This window comes from Ochotona princeps, chromosome 14 (assembly GCF_030435755.1).
Source record: "Ochotona princeps isolate mOchPri1 chromosome 14, mOchPri1.hap1, whole genome shotgun sequence".
NCBI lineage: Eukaryota > Metazoa > Chordata > Mammalia > Lagomorpha > Ochotonidae > Ochotona > Ochotona princeps.
In genome coordinates this window covers 61,254,207-61,281,393 of record NC_080845.1, presented here as the reverse complement: position 1 = coordinate 61,281,393, position 27,187 = coordinate 61,254,207, and the positions used below count along the sequence as shown (strand labels likewise).

Here is a 27,187-nt window from a genome sequence, read left to right as displayed (position 1 = left end):
GTGAGTTGTGTCAAGGAGTATCCTTGTGAGTTGTGAGTTGTGTCAAGGAGTATCCTTGTGAGTTGTGAGTTGTGTCAAGGAGTATCCTTGTGAGTTGTGAGTTGTGTCAAGGAGTATCCTTGTGAGTTGTGAGTTGTGTCAAGGAGTATCCTTGTGAGTTGTGTCAAGGAGTATCCTTGTGAGTTGTGAGTTGTGTCAAGGAGTATCCTTGTGAGTTGTGAGTTGTGTCAAGGAGTATCCTTGTGAGTTGTGAGTTGTGTCAAGGAGTATCCTTGTGAGTTGTGAGTTGTGTCAAGGAGTATCCTTGTGAGTTGTGTCAAGGAGTATCCTTGTGAGTTGTGAGTTGTGTCAAGGAGTATCCTTGTGAGTTGTGTCAAGGAGTATCCTTGTGAGTTGTGAGTTGTGTCAAGGAGTATCCTTGTGAGTTGTGTCAAGGAGTATCCTTGTGAGTTGTGGCTTCCAGCCTTTGCTCTTCAGCTCTGTCTTTGAGCAGTGCGGAGTGTTGAGTACTGCTTCAGTCGTCCGCTGTTTGCTGCCTACTCCGGAATATCTTGATTGGATATTAGGCCTCTTAGACCTATCCTTCCATTTGCTGTCTTCTGGGTCGTTTTTTAATTCCCATGCTTGTTTATTAGTGCAAGTAGATTACATTTCTGAGGACGTAAGTTGCCTTTAAACATTTCTGGAGTTAGCTCTGCTGATTGTTTCTTTGTTGTTAGTCTGCGGAACCTTCATTTGATGAGTGCCAAGGATGTGGAGGGAAACTATGTGTGAGAAAGTGACCTTAGTTATGTGGTATATTTTGTGTACTCATGAGGGTCCCTGTGAGTGGGTTAATATTTGTGGATGTTTTCTCTGGAGAGTGATTTGCAGTTTGCTAGGGTGATATTATTCACATACAGGTACAGCTCGTGTCTCAGATGTTCTCCTTTCTGCCTTGAAGTTTGGTGTATCCACACACACACCCCCATTACCTCTTTCTAAGGCCTTGCCCCCACAGACTGCCACATGGTATGCGGCACTAGACTTATGAAATCTGCTGCCTGCTAGGGGTATCAGCGTAACAGACTCCCAGTGGGATGGGAAAGTGGGAAAGAGGCTTCCAGGGAGGAGTATATCCGGGTTAGGATGAGCAAGTGTGGTATGGCGGGGCATTTCTAATCCATGAGGATTTCTGGGTAGTCATATCTAGTTCCACACAGTTTAGTTAATGAGTGAGTTCATCTTATTTTAGAACCTGTGTTTGAATAAAGCTGTATGTTAAACCAGTTTTGGTTTCTCTGAATGTTATAGTTTTGCATAATATAGCTATTTTTGAGGCATAGAATATTTGTACATGATGGATCTTTTTTCATTCCAATAGATAGGTGTAATTCAGCCTCTTAGTAAAGGATCTTGTTCTGTTTTCTGCTGGAAAGTCAGTGAGCCTCTGACAGGAGGTATAAACCATCGTCAGTGATGAACGTGTTAGTGCCCAGGTAGTATTTACATTACTCTTAATCTGTTAGTTGGCTCTTCCACCTAACAGTGTGTCTTGGTGGTCATTCCTGATGCAGAGTATCCGCTGTGTGGTGTTTGTTTTTGTTTTAAGAGTATATTTATATATTTGAAAAGGCAGAATTTCACACAGAGGGAGAGACCGAGACATCTTTTTATCCTGTTGGTTCATAGGCCAGAACCAGGAGCCAAGGTCTTTTGGGTCTCTGCACGCGTGGGTGCAGGAGCCCAGGGATTTGGGCCATCAAGGCACATTAGGCAGGGAGCTGGATTGGAAGTGAAAGAGCTGGGACTGGAGCTGGCACCGCTGTGGAATGACGGCATCCCTGTGGAGCTTTACCCTCTGTGCCACAGTGGTGGCTCCTGCTTGTGCTATTTTGGGACTGAATAGTATTCCATTGTATGCCCATGTTCATTTATTATTTCTGGACACTTGGACTGTTTCCACCGTTCTGTTACTGCAAATATAGCTGTCCTGAATGGCGTTGTGCATATAGCTTGCCAGTCTGTCACTGGGTGAATTTCTGAAAGTAGGGTCGATTCAGATCTTAAGTGCGTATGTGATTTTGTGAAGATCACCATATTCCCCTCTTTGGACTATTGTTTTGTTTTGCACTCTACCAGCTACATGGAAGACTTGCCACTAGTGTTCTTTGTCACAATTGTGAGTTGTGTTGATTTCATTGGTGAGAAAGAATAGTTATATGTGAGGCTGTGTGTCTTCTAGGAAACTATTAGGCCTTTTTCTGTTACTTCCTCAACTTTTGTAAGTTCTTTTATTAGAGTTTTTGACTTTTTGTGAAAAATGTTATTTTCTTTCACTTTTTATGGTATGAGTCATTTCCTGGAGAAAATGTGGGGTCTGTGTTGTGTCTCTTAAAAAGATTCTGAAGTCTTTAAAAATTTATTGAAGGGGCCCCGCGGCGTGGCCTAGCGGCTAAAGTCCTTGCCTTGGACGTGCCGGGATCCCATATGGGCGCCGGTTCTAATCCCGGCTGCTCCACTTCCCATCCAGCTCCCTCCTTGTGGCCTGGGAAAGCAGTCGAGGACGGCCCAAAGCCTTGGAACCCTGCATCCATGTGGGAGACCTGGAGGAGGTTCCTGGTTCCCGGCTTCGGATCGGCGCAGCACCGGCCATTGTGGCTCACTTGGGGAGTGAATCATCAGAGGGAAGATCTTCCTCTCTGTCTCTCCTCCTCTCTGTATATCTGACTTTGTAATAAAAATAATTAAATCTTTTTTAAAAAATTATTGAAAAAGCAGAATGACAGGGTACAGAAAGAGAAAGAGAACTTCCATTCAATGATTCACTCCGAAATAGCTCCACAATGCTTGCCCCTTGAGGAATGTTTTAATTAGATCTTACTTTTGAACTTAGAGCAAAATGGAATGGAAAATACACAAAATTCCTGTTACTCCTTTTCTTCACAGACTTATAGCTCTCCCCCTGTCTGTATCCTACATGCTTGTCTGATTTCAGCCTCCTCTGAGTGTGTGGTCAGCACCCGGAGCAGGGATTCACACTGGGCTTCCTCTTGATCTTGTGCATGGGTGGTCAGGAGCAGAGATGTGATGGTGTGCGTCTGCCACTACAGGGTCATGCAGGATGATTTTCCTACACTGAAGAGCCCTGTACTCTGTGAGCTTTGTCTTCCTGTGGACCTTGGCAAGCCCAGATCTTTGATTACCTCTTTAATTTTGCATTTTCTAGTGTTTTTGTCTAATAGTGGAGAACTTCAGGGCAATTTTATTAGAGGGGTTTCTTAAGTTTCCTGGGGTTTCTGAAGATTGAGAAGTGGGCCAAGTTCTCTTGACACTTTTGAGAGTTGGAGGTTCTGAAAACACGTGGAGAGGTCACACACTGCTGTGGGGACAGGCTCAGGGACAGCTAAGGTCTGATTGTGTGACCAGAAAGCTCTGCGAGTCCGCATCTTGTCACCGCAGCAGAGCTGCTATAGCCAGACCTCCTGAATTAGGTGTTTCTGGTGCAGGTACTTGCTCCTAATCTGGGGCTTGTGTGACCATGGGCTCTCTTGACCTTGTCTTCAGCATTTAAGGTTTTCTTGAAGTCCCAGCTTCTTACAGATTTTTGTTTTTCTGATAGATGATACCTTTGGTGTTATACCTAGCAAGTCATTGCTGTAGCCTAAGTTGTCTAGATTGTCCCTGTGTTACCTACCAGGTATTTTATAATTTCATATGTTAACTTAGGTTTGTGTCCCCGTTTTAACCTCATTTTTGTAAAGGTGTAAGATCTGTGTCTAGAATCTTTTTTTTTTTTTGGTCACTTATTCACTCAAGTTTGCAGCATATTAATGATTTCAAATTCCTGTCCTAATCACTCCAACATCCTGCCATTTCTGAGTCTGGTTCTGATACATGTTCAGTCTCTTCAGTCCATTTTTGTGTTTAATGTACCTTGTAGTTTTTTGTTGAAAGGCAGATATGATGTCTGCCTGATTGGCCCATGAAGCAGCTGCCTTGCCCAGAAGTCAGCACGTGATGTACCCAGTGGGGTGTTGTGCATATTGGGATAGAGGGGTTTGGATCCTGCCTTTTTCCTTTTCCCCTCGCTCCTTCTGGTCTGCTGTGCAGCCGAGAGGTGTCACAGGAATACTGCTGGAGGATTTGCTGCTGGCACATGCTCACTTCACCACTAGTGCCCCCTCCTTGCCCATCTCCTCATCACTCTGGAGAGGCAAGTCATACTTGCTCTCTGCACTCAGATCCCCCATCACAACATCCTTGTCTCTGAACTTCAGCTATGTTTAGTTAACTTTTGAATGTTATAAATGCAACAATATTGAAATGCGTGCTTCAGAGCACAGCTCACTGTAAGTGCTGGAGAGGACAATGGCAGATGGTCAGGAGCCTCCTTCTGCCCTCTCCACTGTGCTGACTTCATGGTAAGAAGTCTTTTTTTTTTTTTTTTTTTTAATGTTATTTATTTGAAAGCCAGAGCTACACAGAAGAGGTATACACACGGGGAGAGGGCGAGAGAGAGAGAAGAAATCTTTCATTTGCTGGCTCGCTTTCCAAATGGTCACGGCCACCCAGGCTGTGTCAGACCAAAGCAGAACCTCTTCTAGGGCTTTCATGTGGATGCAGGTGCTTAAGAACTTGGGCCATCTTCCTCTGCTTCCCCAGGGGCATCATCGTGGTCTTGAATCTGCACCCATATGGGACTTCAGTGTTGCAGGCAGTGGCTTAACATGATATGCCACAACACTCCAGAGCCTCGAGAAGTCCTTTCTCCCTTCATACTTTATCATTTTAAACGATGTTCCTGATGAATATTGTTAGTGCTGCTTGGTAAATGTTGATGGGTTATTTCTGTGAGTTTGCCTTTGAGCTATGGCTCTTTAGAAAGCTATTGTTGGGGAGCTAGTGTTGTGGTGCAGTACTTAAGCCACTGCTGGCTGTGCTGAAACCCCCATCAGTGCCAGCGTGAGTCCCAGTTATTTTGCTTCTGATGATTTCTGGTTAATGTGCCTGCTGGCGTGGCCACTGAGAGCCCAGATTTGGTCACCCAGTGGGAGTTGTGGAGGGGGTGGCTCCAGAGCTTGCCACCTAGAGAAGGCAGTGGAAGCAAAACCTCTTTTTCTCCATCACTCCATGTTTCAAGTAAATAAATCTTAAAAAAATTTTTTTAAGATGCTTAATTTTTTAGATAATATTTCGTTTATTATTTCTGGCTTAACTGTAATGTGGTAAGAGGTTATGTTTTTATGATTTCAAATTATCTTTAAGTATATTGAAACTTCTGCTATGAGTTGACATGTGCTGGTACATGGATGAATGTTTCTGTGCCAACTTGGAAAAATGTGTGCTTTGGCATAATTGGTCCAGTTTTCTAGAAATGTCAGCCAAGTTAGATGGGCGGTTCATGACCGTCAATAGCTCTTGATTTCATGTAGTCTTCATTTCAGTTAGTCACATCAGTTGCTGAGCCTGGAGAAGTTGTGTAATGTACGATTTCACATGTTTCCTTCCTGGGTATGTCATCAATTTTTGCTTCACGTGTTTTGTTTTATTTTAAGCTTTACTTACTTGTGTGAAAGTCAGACTTGGCAGAAAGGGAGACAGAAAGGTTTTCCATCCTCTGGATCACTCCCCAGCAGGCTGCAGTGGCCAAGGCTGGTACAGGGCAAAGCCAGGAGCTCTATGGCCCAAACACTGCGGGCATCTTCACTGCTTTCCCAGGCTGTTAGCAGGCACAGCCTCACAATGGGGCACTGGGACATGGAGCAGTACTCATGGGATGGCAGCATCATGGCGACTTTACTCAGTGTACCACAGCGCCGAACGCTGTTCATGGAATTAGGTTCAGATGTGTTAAGGAGCATGCCTTCTTGGTGAATTGGCCGTCTTACATTTTTGAATTACCCTTTTTAAAACTTTATTTATTTTTGAGCAAGACAGCTAGCCAGAGTTCTAGTTTACTCTCCAAATGCCTACAACGCCCATTTTTAAAATGTTTATTTTTAAAAAGATTTTGTCGCTTGCCAAGTTAGATACACAGAGAGGAGGACAAGAGACGAGAGGAAGATCTCCTGTCTGCTGGTTCATTCCCCAAGTGGCCACAGCGGCTGGAGCTGAGCCGATCTGAAACCAGGAACCAGGAGCCTCTTCTAGGTCTCCCAAGCATGTCTCAAGGCCTTGGGGGCCGTCATCCACTGCCCTCCCAGGCCATAAGCAGGGAGCTGGATGGGAAGTATGACCGCCAGGATTAGAACCGGCGCTGATATGGGATCCTAGCATGTACAAGACAAGGACTTTAGCCACTAGACTACCGTGCCAGGCCCTAAAAATGTTTATTTTTTATTTTGAGATGTGGAACAATACATACATACATGTTTGCAGAGGCAGAGAGAACGGTAAGTTGTATTTACTGGCTTACTTCCCGGCTGGTCCAGGCTGAAGCCAGGAGCTAGGAATTCTGTCCAGGTTTCCCATGCTGGTGGCAGGGACTCAGTGTTTGAGCGATGGTCCGCTGCCTGCCAGGAATTCTGAGTGGCAGTTTGACCTGCTGCCTGGTTGGCTTGTCTTGTAGTGCTTCAGTTATATTCCTTGTGGGACAACAAATCTAGAACCGCTGTTTCAGCTGTTTCCCTATGTCAGTGTGCCTGCTCTTCTTTGGCTATTTTCATACGAGTGAATTTTTTTTTTTAATTGTTATTGGTTGTTTAAAAAGCAGAGAAAGAGGGAGGATAAAGACCTCTCCAGTGGTTCATTCCTCAGACAGCTGCAGCTGCTGGGATTAGACCGGACTGAAGCCAGAAGGTCAGAATGCAGTCCTGCCCCTGGGGTGACCTGGTGCCTCCCAGGGCGCACTCTGGCAGGAAGCTTGAGTTGCAGCAGTGATGCCATGGCTTCTCATGAGGGGTGCTGGCGTCTCATGTCGCGCCTTAACCGCCGTGACAAGCACTCAGTCCTGGCTGGCTTTAAATATTCTCTTTGCCAGTTGGCCTCAGAAATTTGATCCGGAAGAACATTGGTGCGAGGTACTTTGCTTTTAAATTATTCAAGAAACAGAGAGAATACACACAGTAGATAGAGTTGTGATCTGCTGGTTCATTCCACAGATGACCACAACTGTAGGGGCAAGGTGGAAGCCCAGAAGGCTTCCACTGTGTCTCCTACAAGGGCTGCAAGAACCCAGCTTCTTGGACAATCACTGCTGCCACATATGGTCTGCATTATTGGTTTATATAGATTGATTTATTCCCTCAATCACTTACAAGGCAGAGTTACAGAGAACGGAACTGTCTGCTGGTTCACACTACAAATGGCTGCAAAGGCTGAGGCAGGCCAGGCAGGAGCCAGAAACACATGGCTGGCATGGAGGGGCCCAAGCATTTTTCCATCCTCTGCTGCTTTTCTAGGTGCCTTAACAGGGAGCTGCATCAGAAGTATGCTGTTTGGAACCAGACCCAGCACTCGTACGCGTCACACATTGTAGGCAGTGGATTTAACTACTGTTCTGACAGTACTGCCCGCCTCATGTGGGTCTTGGCTGCTAGGCCAAATACCCACTTTTTTTGAATGTTGCTTTCATCTACTTGAGAGGTGGAATGAGCAAGATCAAGCGAACCAGAGAGAGAGAGCAACTTCCATCCTCTGGTTCATTCCCCCAGAAGACTGCAAAAGACAAAGATAGTAGGTCAGGCCAAAGCCAGGAGTCCAGAACTCGGTCCAGATCTCCTAGGTAGGTAGCAGAGGCCCAGCACTGAGCCGTGACTGGCTGCATCCATGGGGCTTTAGCAAAGGAGGCTAGGTTGCAAGTGGAGTAAGTTGAGGCTCTAGCCAGGCACTTTGATGTCAAATGTGGGCGTCTCACGTGATGCTCTACCACGGTGTCTGCCCCAGCATGCTTCTGTTTTTGCTCTTTTGTTGGCTCTGTGGTCGTACATTGTTTATTACCAGTGGAAAACTTTATACTCTTTTTTTCTTCCTTCAAATTCGTGTCCAGTTTCCTGTGTGTCAGACCAGTTCATGCGGTCCCGCGGCTCCCTGGGGCTGTGTTCCTTTCTCCCTTATTTCCCCCCTTAGGGTGGTTTGTCAGTAGGGCTGTGCTCCCGCACACTAAGGGTCTGTTTCATTAACCACAGTCAGTGAACTTTTCACTTGATATGCTATATCTTTCACTCCTGTCTTTTGTTTCTTTTGTATTTTCTATTTTTAAAGTATTTGTAAGTATTTTTAAGTATTTGTATTCTTCAAATAGTTGGACTTAATCAGTTTCTTCATGCCCTTCTAAATACTTCGTTTTGGCTATGATTCACTTGGTTATGGGATTGTGATTATCTTTCTGCACACAGTTTTTATTGGAGTGTTAGATATTCCACAAACTGTGGTTGAGTATTAAGACAGTTGCTGATATTTCATAAAGAATGTGAAGGTTTATAGGGCAGGAGGTGCTGAGGATGGATGTGAGGCTTCCTCCAGCTTCTTAGTGGGGGTCCCCCTTTTGAAGTTTGTGACTTGGCCCACGTGCTGAAGCAGCTGAGTGGAGTTGGACCAACTTTGATCACTGATTTCTCAGAATTCTTTATATGCAGACTTGGGCTTAGCCAGAGACTGAAGACCACTTCCTGGAGGCCTTAGAGGCTGTTCCTCCGCGGCAGCTCCCCCTGGCCTGCACTGGCTCCACAGTCCTGACCTCACTTCTGGTCCCTTCTTGGGATGTCTGGGAAACTTGCTCATCCCTCTTTCCTTGCCAGGTTCTCATAGACTCTATTTGGTGCCGCTTTGCTGTTTGAATCCAGATACCTGTGTATTTTGTCCCATTCTCAATTTACACAACAGGAGGACAGTTGCGTACCATGTTGCACTCTGGCTGCAGTGCCCACTCACTTTGGTTACAGCGTCTGTGTGTGAATATGGTGCCCACCTTGAGCTGGTGTTGGGTGGGGAGGAATTGCTGCCTGTGCACTGCCCCTTGTACTCCCAGAGGCCTTACGTCGTCCTCTTTGAAACAGTGAACAAATGACTCTTACGTGTGGGCCGCTGGTGGTTAATTTCTCTGTGTGTTCTCAGCTGTGTTTCATACATTTTCCTTGATTGTAACTCACCTCTCTTACAGGCCATGCTGGAGTGTCTGCAAACATGATGAAGAAGCGGACGTCCCACAAGTAAGCTCTTCTAAAACTTGCTTCCAGTGTGTTATGCTCTGTGGTTAGCCAGCATGCATATGGGCTGCGTGTGTTGCAAGCAGTGACTGCCACAGTGCCACCTCATGTGAAAGTTTTAAGGAAACCAAATCGAGTAAAGCAAAATTGGAGCCTCACTCTTCACCAGCATGACTGCCAGGAATTGAGAGGAGTGAAGCCCCTCAGGACACGTCACAAGTGATCCCCTGGCTGGCTGCACTGGCTGGACATCTTGGAGCTTTGGAGCTGGAGCAGACACGGGACCTGATGCTGAGGGAGAGGCTCCAAGCAGTGGGACCTGTCCCTGTGAGCTGCTAGTCTGGGTTAGGATGTAGGGCTGACATACCAGACCCCAGGCCCTGTGGGAGAGTTGTGTTTGTGTATTTCCACTCAATAAGCTTGTGTGCTTGCTATCAGCCAGACACCTTGCTCTTTGTGAATGTGTGTTCCTGCCCTGTCTGACACTGTTTGGGGAATTTCCAGACACTCTTTGCTTCCGCTTTCTAAGTGCTGCTTGTGGGAAAAAGTTAGTTGAGATAGTATCTAGCATTAAATACTAGTTCTTTTAGTTTTCAAATACAAACCTGCCCCTACCACCCCCACAGACTGAGCATACATTTCCACTTCATGGTGATGTTGGAAGAGGTAACCAACTTGTGTGGTTCTTTCTGACTTATCTGTAGTCTACTTTTTTTTCTCTCTTCCATTTAGTGTGTGTGCTGGTGAAGCAAACACTTCCTTTCTAGTTATTAAGCTAAAAATACTAATCATTGACAAAGAATATCATTGTCTTTGTGTTGTCCCTGATGGGGTCCTGGGCAGGTGGGCAGGACTCCAGGTGACAGGCTACCCCGCTGTACTTGTGGGCATCGGGGCTGTGCATTGCTTAGGGAATGAGACATAGGGATGTATGAATCATGGTGGCCACTGAGGGTGTACATTACAGGTGAGGTGTGACTTCTGGGGCTTTCACCAACCAGGCCACTGCACTTGCAGGGAAGCGAGGGGGCTGAGGCCAAGCAGAATGGAGGAGGGAAGCTGGAGCACCTTTCTGGGTCAGACCAGTGCACCCGCCTACAGTGGGAAGCCTGAGCTGGGCTAGTTGGCCTCTACCACTACCTAGCAGTGCACAGGAAAGCTAGGGCTGGGAGGCCTGCTTGGCAGGGCTAGGTCACTGTACCCGCCAGTGTCAGGATAGGAGGGGCATGTTACAGTGGGCCATGTTACCAACTGGCACTCAGGAGAACTGGATCTGAGGGCAGGTTCTTTGGGCGATTTGTGGGCTCATCCCTGTGGTACTGCAATATCTACTGGTTTCTTCGAGGGTTGGGGGTGATAATGGGTTGACCTATGCATGACCAAGAAACTCACTGACACTTATGACAACTGGGGTTGGGAATAGGCTGGGCTGGCCCAGGCTGCAGGAACAACATGTACCCATGAATTGGATGTGAGTCAGGCTGGGCCTCAATATCTACCAGCACATGCAAAGGCCGAAGCAGGAGGGCAGACTATGGTGGTGTAGGGGTCTAGCACCCATTGGCACATGTGGGATTCCAATCTTGGAGTGGGCCTAGTGAGTGAACTTGGCAAACTCTGGTGGACCATAGCCTCTGCTGGTGAGCATGAGAGTCAGGGCTGGGTGTGAGCCAGGTGGGCAAGGCTGCTCTGTTCTTCAGCAAATGTGCAGTCTGGCTAAGAGGGTAGACCAGGGAGGGCTGAGCCAAACCATAGCACAGGAGCCAAAGTACAGTGTTGGCCATGGTGGGCTGCGATGTCACACTGATTGGTTTGCATGAGAACCAGGGATGAGGGCTGACTGGGTAGGGATAGGCTATAGTGCCAGCCAGCCAGAGTTGGGACCTGGGCGGGGCTGCGGGGCGAGTGGACCATGCCAGACTGCAGCATTCGATGGCAACAATCATGATGGGAGATAGGGCCTGGCACAGTAGCCTAGTGGTTAAAGTCTTCACCTTGCACATGCCGGGATCCCATGTGGACGCTGGTTCTAATCCCGGAAACCGTGCTTCCCATCCACCTCCCTGTTCATGGCTTGGAAAAGCAGCTGAGGACGGCCCAAAGGCTTGGGATCCTGCACCCGTGTGGGAGACCCAGAGGAAGCTCTGCTGGCTCCTGGCTCCTGGCTTCGGATCAGCTCAGCTCTGGCCGTTATAGCCACTTGGGGAGTGAATCAGTGGCTGGGAGATCTTCCTTTCTGTCTCTTCTCTCTCTATATCTGACTTTCTAATTAAAAAAGAAGAAGAAAAATATGGGGGATAAGCTGTGCTAGGCCAGGTCAGAGCAACGACTGGCATGCTCAAGATCTGTGGCTGGAGCTAGCCTGTTAGGGGAGCTAAGGGAATGCCCCAACTGAGCTTCAGTTCCCACTGGTGAGCACAAGAGTTGAGAATGGGGGCAGACTGGCTGAACATGGCTGCAGCATCCCTTGGCGTATGTGCGAGCCGGGTCTAGGGTTGTGCCGATTGTGCTAGGTTACAGCACCTGCTGGTGCTCGCGAGAGGCGGAGTGAGTGTGGGATGGGCTGGACTAGATCATGGAACCCGCTGATCCACCTGAGAGCCGGGTCTGGGGGTGGGTCAGGTAGGGCTGTAGCCAAGCCAAGCTGTAGCACCCACCAGTGAGAGCCATAATGGGTATGGGCTGGTTTGGCAAGGCCATGGTACCCACTGGTGAATGTCAGAGCTAGAGTTAGGCCAAATCAGGCTGTGCCAAACACCCACTAGTATGCGCAAGGTCTGTGACTAGGAACCTGGGGAATTACTCTGTTAAGATATGGCGCCAGCTGGTGAGTATGAGAACTGAGATTAGGTGCCAGTCTAGGCTTGGCTGTAGTACCCATCGGCGTACATTGGGTCAGATCGGGGGTGGGCTGGATTGGACTGGTCTGCAACACCTGCTGACAGGTATGAGCGTCAATGCGGGATGCAGGCCAGGGTGGGCTGGTACACAATACCCACTGGTTCACATTAGGGCCGGGACTGGGCTGCAGTTGAGGGCAGGCCAGGTGGAGCTAGGTTGCAGCACCTGTCAAGGAATGCCAAGGCAAGATGGACCATGCCTGGGCCCGGCGGCGGTGTGGCCTACCAGCTAAAGTCCTCGCCTTGAACGCGCCAGGATCCCATATGGACGCCGGTTCTAATCCCGGCAGCTCCATTTCCCATCCAGCTCCCTGCTTGTGGCCTGGGAAAGCAGTCGAGCACAGCCCAGAGACTTGGAACCCTGCACCCGCGTGGGAGACCTGGAAGAGAGGTTCCTGGTTCCCGGCTTCGGATCGGCACAGCACCAGCCGTTGCAGTCACTTGGGGAGTGAATCATCGGACGGAAGATCTTCCTCTCTGTATATCTGACTTTGTAATAAAATAAATAAAATCTTTAAAAAAAAAAAAAGATGGGCCATGCCTGACTGGGCTGTAGTACCTACCAGCACATGTAAGACGTCAGGCCAAGAGTGAGCCTGTTGAGATTGTGGGAGCCTTCTTGCTGGGTCGCTATTCCCATGGGGGACATAAGAGCTGGAACTGAGCATGATCCGAGCTGTGTAGGGCTTCAGCAGCCATCAGCCTGCAGGTTAGCTGGATTTGGGGGAGGGATGGGCTAGGCCAGGCCACCTCATCCATTGGTGCATACAACGGCAAGGATGGGGCCCGGCGGCGTGGCCTAGCGGCTAAAGTCCTCGCCTTGAAAGCCCCGGGATCCCATATGGGCGCCGGTTCTAATCCCAGCAGCTCCACTTCCCATCCAGCTCCCTGCTTGTGGCCTGGGAAAGCAGTCGAGGACGGCCCAAAGCATTGGGACCCTGCACCCGCGTGGGAGACCCGGAAAAGGTTCCAGGTTCCCGGCTTCAGATCGGCGCGCACCAGCCCGTTGCGACTCACTTGGGGAGTGAGTCATCGGATGGAAGATCTTCCTCTCTGTCTCTCCTCCTCTGTGTATATCTGGCTGTAATAAAAAAATATATATATGAAAAAAAAAAAAACAACGGCAAGGATTAATGCTTACTGCCTGGGCTTTGCTGCAGCAATAGGTGCCGGGAAAGGGTGCAAGTTGTGTCAGACTGGACCGAAGTACACCCTGCAAAAGTGCAAGACCTGAGACTGGGAGTGGTCCTAGTAGGAAAACTGTGGGTACTCCTCTGCCAAGATGCACCTCCTGCTGGTGTGCGTGAGAGCCAGGGCTGGGGGTGGGTGTGACTGGACAAGGCAGCAGTACCTGTTGGATATGTGTGGACTGGAGTGGGCTGAGCTAAGCTGCAACACCCATACATGAGAGCCCCATTGGGATATGGCAAGGACCAGACTAATATGCTCCATGTACTGGCCCACACAGAAACCAAGGGTGTGGGCAGGCCTGATGGAGGGCAGTTGGAGGTCTCCCCAGCCAGGCTTCAATTCCTGCTGGTGTGCACAAGGGTCAGGTCTATGGCATGCTGGGTTGGGCTGAACCACAGCACCCACTGGTTTGCATAGGACCTTGGGGCTGTGGATGGAACTGAGCTGACAGCTACAATCACCAGTGTATGCATAGGTTGATGCAGGTGACAGACTGAACCGGCCCCTGTATTGGCTGGCAAGTGCGAGTCAGGGCTGGAGTCACCCCAGGTGAGTTTTCTTGGGAGAATTCCCAACTGGACTACTGGATTTGAAATTCTGGCCACAGGCAGAATCATTGTATTTGTGGTCTGACCTTGGAATTCATATATCAGGATAATGCCTCAATTGCTGATGCCTGTGCAGTGGACAGCATGCCCAGGTGCATGGGTGGGGGCCAGCTCATTTAGGCTTGCAGAGGATGTTGAGTACCATATAGAAGATGGAAGCAGAACAGGTTGGACAACTCTCCTGGCCAGGTGTCTGGGTAAGTGGATGCATTAAGGTGGACTCTGTCAGCCAGTGAACCTTGGAAGCAAAGAAAAGGAAAATTGGAATCATTTGTTCCACCCACCTTCCACCATAACTTGACCCTCCCCACCCTAATCAGTGGTCCTCATGTAAGCTATGTAAACAACATTAAAAATAACATTTTTAAAAATAGCTACTGTGAACTCTTTTTTTAGATTTATATATTTATTTTATTTTTTTTAAAGATTTATTCATTTTATTACAGCCAGATATACACAGAGGAGGAGAGACAGAGAGGAAGATCTGTCCGATGATTCACTCCCCAAGTGAGCCGCAACGGGCCGGTGCGAGCCGATCCGAAGCCGGGAACCAGGAACCTCTTCCAGGTCTCCCACGCGGGTGCAGGGTCCCAATGCATTGGTCTGTCCTCGACTGCTTTCCCAGGCCACAAGCAGGGAGCTGGATGGGAAGTGGAGCTGCCGGGATTAGAACCGGTGCCCGTATGGGATCCCGGGGTGTTCAAGGCGAGGACTTTAGCTGCTAGGCCACGCCGCCAGGCCCTAGATTTATATATTTTTATTGTAAAGTCAGATATGCAGAGAGGAGGAGAGACAGAGAGGAAGATCTTCTGTCTGCTGATTCACTCCCCAAGCAGCCGCAATGGCCAGAGCTGAGCCAATCTGAAGCCAGGAACTAGATGCTTCTTCCGGGTTTCCCACATGGGTGCAGGGTCCCAAGACCATCCTCAACTGCTTTTCCAAGCTGCAAGCAGGGAGTTGGATGGGAAGCAGGGCTGCTGGGATTGGAACTGGCACCCATATGGGATCCTGGAGCATGCAAGGCCAGGACTTTGCACCGGGCCCTACTATGAGCTCTTATGTTAGATGAGGAAGTTGGTGCACAGGGTGTGGAACTGTCCATGGTCACGTAACTAGTAGGTGATTGAACTTTAAGTAGTACAAGTAATGTTGAGATGATTCACAGTTGAAGGAAGGATAGACACGGGGTTTTTGCAAATGTTGCATCCTTTATATATGGTACTCACACATTCCTGGAGTTTTGTATCTTCATGAGAAGGGAGGGTCCTGGAGCCAGATCCATCCGAAGCTGAAATGGGCTGCTTTGCTAATGCTGTTGTTCAGAGGTTATAGATGTTACTAATTTAACATATTTGAACATCTCCATACGTATCTATGGATAATTGCGTGTATGAAAACTTTTCATGTGGTCCAGTTTCTATATTTGTAGGCTTTAGAAATGTACTTTTTTCCATGATTTTAATAACTATATCATCATTTCATCTTCTGGATACTGTTAAGCAGCTCATTCTCCATGATGATAAATACCTCTTTTTCTTGTGCCTCTTTTTTCTCAAGAAATGGTTTATGGCAGTAAAGTAAGAGGTTGTTAGGTGTTTAACTCTGATTTTTCTTTAAGAATTCCCCTTTAGTTGATGTGAGAGTAACCTTTTGTGACTTGCTGTAAATCAGGATGTCCTAAGTCATAGTGTTTTGGTATTTATTTTACAATATTCTTTGTGAAGAGATGTTTATCTGTTGGTAAATGATAGTTAATAATTTAAGGGCTGGTGCTGTGACAACCAGTACCTATGGTGCGAGCATCCCATATGGGCACTGGTTAAGGTTCTAAATGCTCCACTTCCTATCCAACTCCTGTGCTACGGAAAGTAGCAAAGACCTTTTCCTTTTGCTAGTATCTCATCTGGCTTTAACTTGCTTTCTCTAATGTCCCCTCCCTCCCTCCTTCCCCCTCTGTCTCCTTCTCAGTCTCTCTGTGCTTGCTTTATTTTGAAAGAGTAGTAGAAGAAGGGACAGACACAGAAAGAGATCAGTCTTCCACCCGCTGGTTCACTCCCCAGATGGCCACAGCAGTTAGCACTGAGCCAGGTGAAACCAGGAGCTTCAGGGTCTCCTAGGTGGGTGGCAGGGTCCCTAAGCTATGGCACCCTGCTTTTCCCAGGCTGTTATCCGGAAGCAGAATTGGAAGTAGGACTACTGGGACCCCAACTTGCACCACTGTGGGGTGTGAGCATGGTCGCAGGTTTCCTGGCTGCCCTAGGCACGTCTTGCCATATACTTACATGTAGAATTAGATTGTTTCTGGTTTTGTTGGTTTGTTTGAAGATTTATTATGATTTGTTGAAGATTTATGTATTTTTATTACAAAGTCCAATACACAGAGAGGAGGAAAGACAGAGGAAGATCTTCCGTCCGATGATTCATTCCCCAAGTGACTGCAACGGCCGGTGCTGTGCCGATCCAAAGGCAGGAGCTTCCTCCAGGTCTCCTACGTGCGTTCAGGGTCCCAAGGATTAGAACTCTCCTCGACTGCTTTCCCAGACCACAAGCAAGGAGCTGGATGGTTAGTGGGGCTGCCAGGGTTAGAACCGGTGCCCATATGGGATCCCAGAATGTGTAAGGCGAGAACTTTAACTTCTAGGCCATCGTTCCAGGCCCTGGTATTTGTTTTGAAAAATGTACTTTCAGGTCTTATAAAAGCATTTTGAGATGTGTGTACTTGCATATGCATGGTTACCTCGTTTTATCCTGTTTTTTTTTTTTTTTAAGATTTTATTTACTTTTACTGGAAAGTGAGATATACAGAGAGGAATATCTTCTGTCTGCTGATTCACTCCCCAAGTGGCTACAATGACCAGATCTGAGCCAGGAGCACAAAATCATCCTCTAGGTCTGCCACACGGGTGCAGGATCCCAAGCCCTAGGCCTTCCTCTACTGCCTTCCCAGGCCACAAGCAGGGAGCTTTACTTTTAAACTTGTGTGAAACGGAGATCTTATACCTTCAGATTCAGTCTACAATGACTGCAGCAGGCAGGACTGAACTTGGCCAGAACTAGCCTCCAACACTCATCCTGGTCTCCTGTGGGTGACAGGGACCCATGGACTTTAGTCATTTGTTTTTCTATTAGCCGGAAGCTGGATTAAAAGTATTTTTAAGATAGTAGCAAAATGGGCCCGGCGGCATGGCCTAGCAGCTGAAGTCCTCTCCTTGAACGCGCCGGGATCCCATATGGGTGCCGGTTCTTATCCCAGCTGATCCACTTCCCATCCAGCTCCCTGCTTGTGGCCTGGGAAAGCAGTTGAGGACGGCCCAGAGCCTTGGGACCCTGCACCCACGTGGGAGACCTGGAAGAGAGGTTCCTGGTTCCCCACTTCAAATTGGCGCAGCACCAGCCGTTGCAGCTTACTTGGGGAGTGAATCATCGGACAGAAGATCTTCCTCTCTGTATATCTGACTTTGTAATAAAAAAATAAATAAATCTTCAAAAAACTTAAATGTAAAAATAAAAAGATAGTAGCAAAATGGAAAACAACAGTTTGGAAGCAAGTTTTAGTAAAAGTAGTAGCTAGGTCAAGTTTTTGAGTTTTCTTTGATAAAGATTTTTGTTAGTGTCGTTTTAGATGGGGAAAAAGAAGTATAGGTTTTGATTAATTGTAGATTTAGTGGAGAAATCTAAGCTGGGATATGATAAATTTTGGCAGGTGATCACCGCAAGCCTAGAAGTGGCAGCGTTGGCTGTGCCAGCAGCTCCCTGTGTTGTGGAGGAGCCTCAGTGGCTCCAGCTGTATCCATCGTGGAAGGAAGGGAAAGGGAATGGCAGAAAATGCAAAGCGAAACGTTGAGAGTAAGATCAGGAATGTAACGCGGCAAAAGATAATGGTGTCCCAGTGCGGTGGCCTGGCGGCTAAAAGTCCTCGCCTTGAACACGCCAGGATCCCATATGGGCGCTGCTTCTAATCCCAGCAACTCTGCTTCCCATCCAGCTCCCTGCTTATGGTCTGGGAAAGCAGTCGAGGACGGCCCAAACCCTTGGGGCCCTGCACCCAAGTGAGAGACCCAGAAGAAATTTTGTTCCTGGCTTCGGATTGGCTCTGTTCCAGCCGTTGCAGTCACTTGGGGAGTGAACCATCAGATGGAAGATCTTCCTCTCTGTCTCGCCTTCTCTCTGCCTTTCCAGTAAAAAGAAATAAATCTTTTAAAACAGATAAAGGTAAAATTATTTTGCTGAAAGATGAGTGGGGAAAATGCCCCAAAGGAAGGGCCGTGCCTCTTTATGGTGTAAAGCGGGTTCCTGCTGAAGAGTCCCAGCCTCCTGTGCTGTTAAAGAGGGCTGCCTAAAGACAGCTGAAGTCACAGTGAAATGTGATGACAAGCATCCCAGGAACTCTCAGGAACGCTTGCTGATGGTCGTCATATATAGAATAGTAAATGTAGAAGGGACAGGTAGTAAGTCAGGAAATCCACCATTGGTTAAGTGTATAATCGCTTTGTTGAAAATGTAGAGCACTCCATGCATGTGAGTCTAGCAAAGAGCTGCTGGCCAGAACTCTAGAATAACTGCCATTAAGAGAGCGAGAACGAGTGTGTATGTAGAGAGAGATTGGCTGGGGACGTGCAAGGACATGGTCTCCAGGGCGGCCAGTAGGATGCAGCCCGGGGAAGGAGTGAATGCTGCCTGCTGGCAGAGGCTGACCTTGGTATGGAGGGTCATCTGATTTACTCAGAGTCCACGTCTTGAAGTGTTAACTCCAGCTTCAAGAAATACTAGCGACATCTAGAAAGTATTTGCCACAGTGGTAAAAATGCTGCATTTGCTTATAATTTTGGTAGTACTGGGATATCTTTTGTAAATTAGAGGCTGGTGTGCATTTTTCTCCTCAGTAAGGTCTTTAACCTAGTGTTCGCCTTTGCTGTAAGCGTGAAGAAAGCCTAATCCTGTCTGCAGAGTGAATGTCATGGAGACTTGGTGTAAATATTGGTTGGGGGTATTTAGTTGGTTGTCTTAAAAAGAAAGCTCTTGCCGTAGAAGCACAGCCCCAAGGAAACCAGATGGAGTCCAGTGATGCTTTGGATGTTGAGAAATCTACTTTCTCTTGTATCTGAACGCTTTCAGCACTTACAGGTTACAGACTTGATAGTTCCTCGTCCCAGAGGTAGGAAACCTCTAGTGCATGGGTCACGCAAGATTGGTGAAGTCATTTGGTCTGGCCCTGCTAAGTTAAATGCAGGTGAGACTTGAGTTTGAATAAACCTATAGAAGCCTGCATGTGAAGTTGATGATTCTGTATGGCATGCAGATGATGTTTAAGCTCCAAGCAGGCCTTGACAGAATAAATGCTCCTGTCCCCTGAGACCTTTTCCTTTCGTTTACTCTTTGGGCAAAGGTCTTGGCTTTTTGCTGTGAACAGAGCTGACTTGAGTTCTTTGTCCGCTGCTGTGAGGCAGTCTGAGCTTTAGCAGGTAGTCTGCACATTCTGCTCTTAGGGTTCTCCTGTTGCCTTTGCATTCCCTGAATTAAATGGATTTTAGCATTCCTTTCTGTGTCTTTGATTTTAAGTTTCAGAACTTGTGCAGAAGTTGGAATTTAGGGCCCGGTGGCATGGCCTAGCGGCTAAAGTCCTCGCCTTCAAAGCCCCGGGATCCCATATGGGTGCTGGTTCTAATCCCGGCAGCTCCACTTCCCATCCAGCTCCCTGCTTGTGGCCTGGGAAAGCAGTTGAGGACGGCCCAATGCATTGGGACCCTGCACCCGCGTGGGAGACCTGGAAGAGGTTCCTGGTTCCCGGCTTCGGATCTGCGCGCACCGGCCCGTTGCGACTCACTTGGAGAGTGAATCATTGGATGGAAGATCTTCCTCTCTGTCTCTCCTCCTCTGTGTATATCTGACTTTGTAATAAAATGAATAAATCTTTAAAAAAAAAAAAAAGAAAGAAAGAAGTTGGAGTTTATTGTCTGTGCCTGTCTGAATCCTGTCTTGTCTGCATTCCCTCATCTGTTTGCTACATTGGCTTTTCCATGCTTCTCCAGTCTGTGTTGTAATTGCTGGTTATTTCTCTGCCTTTTCTATTTTCTGCATGTCTTTGTCATTTCTGAACTTTTCCATTCCAAGCCTCTTAGGTGTTCTTGCATTAAAGTTTTCTAGAGAAATAGCCTGTGAGAGATAGGTGACCACAAATGACATTTTTTTGTTTAGTATTGTATTTTTGATGTTGTTTACATAGTGGACAAGGGTGCGTGTCCATGAGGACAGCTCATAGATGACATTTGTTAGGAGGAATTGGCATGGTTGCTGAGGAGGTCTCTGCATGCAAAGGCCTGAGAAGAGACTGCAGGGCAGGAAGCCAGCGCTGACCCGCCTAGAGGCTGGGCTGATTGACTCTTGTTTACAGAAGGGTAGTGGATTGTTTTCTCTACTCCTTTTAAGTGTTTGTTTTGGGCTTCTCCTGCCAGTCAGAATACTTTTGATTGCCCTTTTCTCCATTTGCTGTTTTGCTGTGCTGTCCAGCCCAAATCTGCCCCTGCCTCATCTGAGTGAAGAGGGACTGGAGGACTCCTTAGCTTAAGAGCTTTTTCCTGGCTTCCGGAGACTTTAGGCCTTCCCTCAGCCAACAGCAGGTGTCTTGGGGCAGGCCCTGCCTTCCTGGGGCTCTGCAGAGCAGGGACTAAGTTGGCAGGCACACTGTTGAACTTTGCACTCCTCTTCGGCTGACTGGTGTGGGCTTCCCACTCCTTAGATTAGTTAGATGCCTCCTCTGCCAAGGCTCTGGGACTTCTAATTTGACTAAATTTACATAACAGGTCTAGAATAAGTTATTGTTTACTTACAATTGTTTTAAATACTGCAACCCACAAGAAAGTGTTGTTTTTAAAAAACTTGTGTTACTTGCTGAGCATTAATCACTTTTATTCATGGTGTACCAAATTGGGGCTTTATTCCGTATAACTGGGAAGGAAGTTATGTTTTGCTGTTAGCTGCTTTGTTCTTGTATTATTAGCATCCTTTGTCTTGATTTTGACCTTCCCCTTTGCATCCAAGCCAAGTCTGGTCCCTTATCTTTGTGTTTCAAGGTGAAATGAAAATGAAGATTTTTCTGATACCAAGAGCCAGGTATCTATTATATGTAGATTTTTTCAATTGGTAATAATTGAGAAAAAATGTATTTCCACTGTTGCTCTGGTAATTTCTAGTAGTACATTAAGCATTTGTTATAAACAATAAGATAACTTAGTTAAGTGTCTAATAATATGCCTGCTGAAGACATACTGGATGTCATATGTTGTTAATAAGCCAGCCTCAACTCCTTTTTAAGAAAAACCCAAATACCTAGTTTGTTATTGTTGCTTCAGCCAGAGGAGAATTAGAATGGGTAGAGTTAATTGAATTGAAAGAAATCTGAAAGCTAGGAAACTGATGCCTGATTGTAGGACACACAGGAAGCTTCTGTTGCTAACTTGCCCTGTTACTGCTGGTAAAGGGGAAAACTTCATTGCAGGTGTTCCTGCGGTGGGGTGGGAAGGCACCCCTGGCGCCACTGAGTAGCGATGAGGCTGACTCAGCTGTTGTGGGAGCATGCTAGCCAGTACCATGTTGGCTCTGGATGTGCAGCTCTGGTGAGATAATCCCTTGTGTGTGTGTGAATGCAGAAAACACCGGAGCAGCGTGGGGCCCAGCAAACCTGTTTCCCAGCCCCGTCGGAACATCGTAGGATGCAGGATTCAGCATGGGTGGAAAGAAGGCAATGGCCCTGTCACCCAGTGGAAGGGAACTGTGCTGGACCAGGTGCCCGTGAATCCTTCTTTGTATCTTATAAAATACGATGGATTTGACTGTGTTTATGGACTAGAGCTTAATAAAGATGAGAGAGTTTCTGCACTCGAAGTCCTCCCCGATAGAGTTGGTAAGTTTTGTTTTGTTTTTTTAAACTAGTGTGTCTGCTTTAAAAAGTGGTATTGACGTGGATGTGTTTTGATTACTTAGTAACAGGTGTTATTTTGATTGGCATGCAAATACTACTGATGAACATTTAAGTCATTCTTGCAAAACCACAAACATTGCTACAAAGCAAATTTTCTGAAACCACAACTCCAGGAACTGTAGGAATCTATCCTGCAGCTTCCACCTCTGCTGAAGAAGTGCGCAGAGTGGTAATGTGTAGCATTTTACTCACTGTTCCCTGGACAGGGATGGGTGAGATCACCTACCGTTGGCGCATGTCTTGTATGTTGATTTCTCAAAGACCATCTGGAGATCTTTAGTGTTGGGATCTTTATACGCAGTACATGTCTTTGTATATTACATAAATGACCACTGTGCTTTGAGCCAAAATCTAAGCAACCAAAGCATGGAGCTTTAGTATTTGCCTTTGATTTCTCAGGATTTGTTTGAACAATGTTTGTGGAAATGAATATATCTTTTGTGTCACACAGTGTGAGATTTTGTCATAAAAATACTAAGATATGAGGTCGGTGGTGTTAAATAATCACTGATTTTATTTTTAACACAGTGGTGGATGCCCAAGATAATGTGACTTTCTTCAGAGTGTTTCTTTTGAAGTGTTTTGTTACAGTGTTCTTGCTCTTGTTTAAATACTGATGTATTTTTTCAGAATGGCCTTTAAAGGTCTGTGCTATTAAAACAGTTTCATCAGGTGCAGTGCAGGGGCCAGCACTGTGGCATAGCAGGTAAAGCCACTACTGACAAGTGTTGGCATCTCATATGGGTGCCTGTTCCAGCCTCAGCTGCTCCACTTCGGATCCAGCTCCTTGCTGAGCTGCCTGGGAGAGCGGTGGAGGCTTTTCAAGTCCTTGGGTCCCTGCACCCACGTGGGAGAATCCTCGAGAAGCCCTGGGCTCCTGGCTGCAGCCTGGCACAGTTCCTTTTGTTGCATCTGCTCGGGGAGTGAACCAGCAGATGGAAGACCTCTGTCTCCTCTCTTTGTAGCTCTGCCTTTCCAAATAAATAAGTGAACCTTTTTAAAAGAAAATTGTGAAAGGCAGACACTAATGCCACTTTCTCTCCTTTTTTCCCCAGTAACTTAACTCTTTCTTAGCAGCAGGATATTTCATTAATTTTCTCTTCCCATGTTGCATGATAATCTTTACTCACTTTTTTGTAGATACAGTTTAGTTTTCACGTTTTTCTCTATTCTCAAGTGTTCGTGCGTGCCCGTCTATTTTTTGAGATCAGTCCGTTTCTCAGAAATGTCCGCATGCTAAGATCGTGCAGCGCTAAAATCACTATTGGATAATAATAATGTAGGATGATAAAAAAGATGACCCAAATAATGCCATTAGTTTTGCTAAAGAGTTCTCATTCCTTCTTCTGACACAGAATTGTAGTTTGTACCCTTTCTAGTACAAAATCTCTTGGCTCCCTGGAGTACCTCCCTGTTTTGGTTGCCGTGGTACCTGAGCTGCTCAGTCCTTTTGCGATCACAGGCTGAAGGGCACACAGATCTGACGGAGTATGTTCCTGGGCAGTTGTACCATTTTGCAGTCCTGCAAACAGTATTCCAAGAGTTCTGATTCTGCATCTGCTTACTTGCAGCTGTATGTGCTTTTGGCAGGGAAGAGCGCAGGACTTCAGTGCAGCAATCGGGGCACTTTAGTATAGGATGCTGGCTTTGCAAATAGTAGCTAAGCAGGCTGTGCCACAACATGCAGTGCCTATGCCATTCTTGAATTATTATTTATTCAAGTAGGGTATGTTTATCACAAAATTAAACAGTGATACATTCAACTAGAAAATTAACATGTTTATTAACAATAAAGGAGGTGATGAATGAGTTGAATAGTACACGTGTGTGTGTTTCTCAAAGACCATCTGTTTACTCACTTGAAACCTGCAGTTAGAGGGAGGTTCATATCTGAATACCCACCAAGGCTAGGGCCAAATCAAGAGTTTTCTTTTAGTCGTTACATGTGGGTGGCAGAGGCCCACACATAGGGGCCACCCTCTAATGCCTTTTCCAGACCATTGATAGGGACTGGATTGAAAGTAGAGCATAAGGCCTGGTGCAGTGGCCTAGCAGCTAAAGTCCTCACCTTGAACACGCCGGGATCCCATATGGGTGCTGGTTCTAATCCCGGCAGTCATCCAGCTCCCTGCTTGTGGCCTGGAAAAGGCCCAGAGCCTTGGAACCCTGCACCCTCATGTTTCCTCTGTCTCTCCTCTCTGTATATCTGACTTTGCAATAAAAAATAAATCCGGGCCCCAATAAAAAATAACTAAGAAAAAAAAAAGTGGAGCACATACCTCCCTGTAGGATGTCCGCAGTTGCTTTACGCTCTGCACCACAGTGCCAGCCTGTAAAAGTTAAGGACTAGAGAAACCTGTACAGATGCTGGCACTGGTGCCATGTGTAATAGGTTAAACCTCTGTCTTCAGTGCCGGCATCTTGTAAGAGGTGCTGGTTCAAGTCCTGGCGGGTCCATTTTTGATCCAGGTCCATGCTACTGTAATAGCCTGAGAAAGCAGCAGAAGATGGCCCTGGTCTTGGGTTCTCGTGGCACGTGGGAGTGAGTCCCCTGTGGATGCTTCTGTTGCTCCCAGTGGATTAGCCCACTGGGCCAGAGCACCAAACCCTAAAATCTACTTTTTGAAAGAATTCTAGAATGGGGCTGTCATCTGGGAGGTGGGAAATCTCAACAGCATGGGCCATCTGGTTAGGTCAGCGGCACATACTGAATTGTGACGTGGGAGAGGAAAGGCCTCTCTCTGGTTTCACAGACATATGAGCAATAAACAGTTATCAAATGCATAAACTCAAGGGAAGGTAGATAAGGGTGACTATTGATAAGAAATAAAAATGGCTACCCTGACCAGCATGCGTCACACTTCTTCCAGCGTCATAGTCCTCTGAGGGACTGAGCTGTGATGGGAACCAGGCTCCCTGAGGAGTGGGAGGCAGGTTCAGGCACAGGAGCATCAGCCAGCCTGGATGGCGGTGGGCTCGTCCAAGAGGAAGAAAGTGGTGAGCTGGGGGCAGGGTACAAGGCTGCACAGCTGCGTTTTTTCCTCCCAAGGACAGTACTGGAGAGAAGTAGACACACAAAGAGAGCTGCTTGCTGGCTCACTTCCCAAATATGCTCAATGGCCAGAGCTGTGCTGGTTCAAGCCAGGAGCTTCTTCTGAGTCTCCCACGTGGGTTCAGTCCCAAAGAACTTGAGCCATCATCTGCTGCTTTCCAAGGCTGGATTGGAAGTAGAGGAGCCGGGATGTGAACTGACACCCATACGGGATGCCAGCCTGGAAGCTGGAGGTTCCTCTTACTGTGCGGCAACACCAGCCCCAGGGCTGCGTTTGATTGTTTTTCAGGTCATGGAAAGGAAAGGCACTAAATGTAAGGACAAGAGCAGAACCCAGTGCCTCAGCAGACATGGAATTGAGTTGATGGAATGTGAACACCAGTTTCCTTAAAGCAACAACAAAACTTATGCATTAATTGGGGTAAATTTCTTAGTTTTAATTAGTGCTCTGTGGTCATGTGGTATGTTAATGGAAAGAAGCGATCTGAAATTGATTTGGCAACTCTTTTGGAAGTCTGGAATTGTCAGATTTGAAATAACTTGAAGAGTAGTCCATTCTATGCCTTGAATGAATAGTGGGAAGTTCTTGGTTAGGTATAACACCAAGAGCACATGACGCCAAAAAATATATAAACAGGAAAAACTGAAATTATTTCAGTTGACTTGAGATAAAAATTTTTTCTTTGGAATCCAGCTCTGGGTTGGGCTGGGGTCCAGCAATTTGTGTTTAATGGTTATACTTAAAGCCCTGTTGGTGACTCTGTTGTTCATTGATACATTTGCATGGACAGGACATGTAATTTTTGTTTTAATAAATTCAGTCTTTTTAGAAAATAACAGTGAAATGCTGCCAACTTTGCCACCTTTTCTTTTATTTCCAGCCACCTCTCGAATCAGTGACGCACACTTAGCAGACACGATGATAGGCAAAGCGGTGGAGCACATGTTTGAGACCGAGGACGGCTCTAAGGATGAGTGGAGGGGGATGGTCCTAGCGCGGGCACCAGTCATGAACACGTGGTTTTACATCACCTATGAGAAAGACCCTGTCTTGTACATGTACCAGCTCCTGGACGATTACAAAGAAGGCGACCTTCGCATCATGCCTGATTCCAGTAAGTAGATACTAACATTTGTGTTGCTTAGTAAAAGGAAATTTTAATTTTATAACAATCAGTGTATTATTTTGTAGGTATATTTTAAAAATTGGGTATGATAATCCTTTAGTCATTCCATTTGGGTTGTGAAAGTTTTCATCCTCTTGTCATAAGTTTTAGGGAAATTATTAGATGATTAGCTTTGCTTGGCTCCTGTAACAAAAATAAAGGCTATTTAGTAATTATTAGCACTATGTATTATTATTAAGGTTTTTTTAAAAGATTTATTTATTTATTTATTTATTTATTTATTTATTTATTTATTTATATTAGAAAGTCAGATATACAGAGAGGAGGAGAGACAGAAGGACAGAAAGATCATTTGTCCACTGGCTCACTTCCCAAGTGGCTGCTATGGCCAGAACTGAGCCAATCTAAAGCCAGGAGCCTGTTCCAGGTCTCCCTCGCAGGTGCAGGGTCCCAGGGTTTGGGCCATCTATGACTGCTTTCCCAGGCCACAGGCAGGGAGCTGGATGGGAAGTGGAGCTGCCTGGACACAAACTGGCGCCCATATGGGTTCCTGGAGCATGCAAGGTGAGGACTTAGCCACTAGCCTTCTAGTGCCGGACCTTATGTTGTTTAAAAATATGAAGGTTTGAGGACCACTATAATAAATCTCCATGCGTTTACTGCTTAGCTTTTTTTTTTTTTAAGATTTTTTTATTTTATTACAAAGTCAAATATACAGAGAAGAGGAGAGACAGAGAGGAAGATCCTCCATCCAATGTTTCACTCCCCAAGTGAGCCGCAACGGGCCGGTACGCGCCAATCCGATGCCGGGAACCAGGAACCTCTTCCGGGTCTCCCATGTGGGCGCAGGGTCCCAAAGCTTTGGGCCGTCCTTGACTGCTTTCCCAGACCACAAGCAGGGAGCTGGATGGGAAGTGGAGCTGCCAGAATTAGAACTGGCGCCCATATGGGATCCTGGTGCTTTCAAAGCGAGGACTTTAGCTGCTAGTGTCATGCCGCTGGGCCCTACTGCTTAGCTTTAATAGCTGCTATTTCATTGCCAGTCTGTTTTTATTTTTCTGTTTTTAATTTTTTGACAATCTTTACATAGTTAATTAGGGTAAAAAAGATTCAAGGGCTATAGGGAAGTTAGTAAGACTATTATTTCCATATTGTTTCCTTCATGTTTAAAGGAGGATATTAAGGGAGAAGGCCTACCCAATT

The 27,187-nt window shown here is 46.7% G+C and overlaps 1 protein-coding gene across 12 annotated transcripts in view; it reads left to right on the top strand.

The window, feature by feature from the left end:
• The window catches only part of SPIN1 (spindlin 1), a 68,743-nt gene that overhangs the window by 35,825 nt on the left and 5,731 nt on the right, over window positions 1–27,187 (top strand). For 5 of the 12 annotated variants that reach the window (XM_058672969.1, XM_058672977.1, XM_058672980.1 and 2 more), the window contains 3 exons: window positions 9,083–9,131; window positions 21,474–21,727; window positions 25,739–25,972. In XM_058672969.1, the coding sequence (XP_058528952.1) occupies window positions 9,083–9,131; window positions 21,474–21,727; window positions 25,739–25,972 (537 nt within the window). Of the gene's footprint in view, window positions 1–3,601; window positions 3,680–9,082; window positions 9,132–20,897; window positions 20,938–21,473; window positions 21,728–25,738; window positions 25,973–27,187 lie in introns of all 12 variants that reach the window. The other 7 variants (XM_058672974.1, XM_058672973.1, XM_058672976.1 and 4 more) reach the window with 3 other exon arrangements.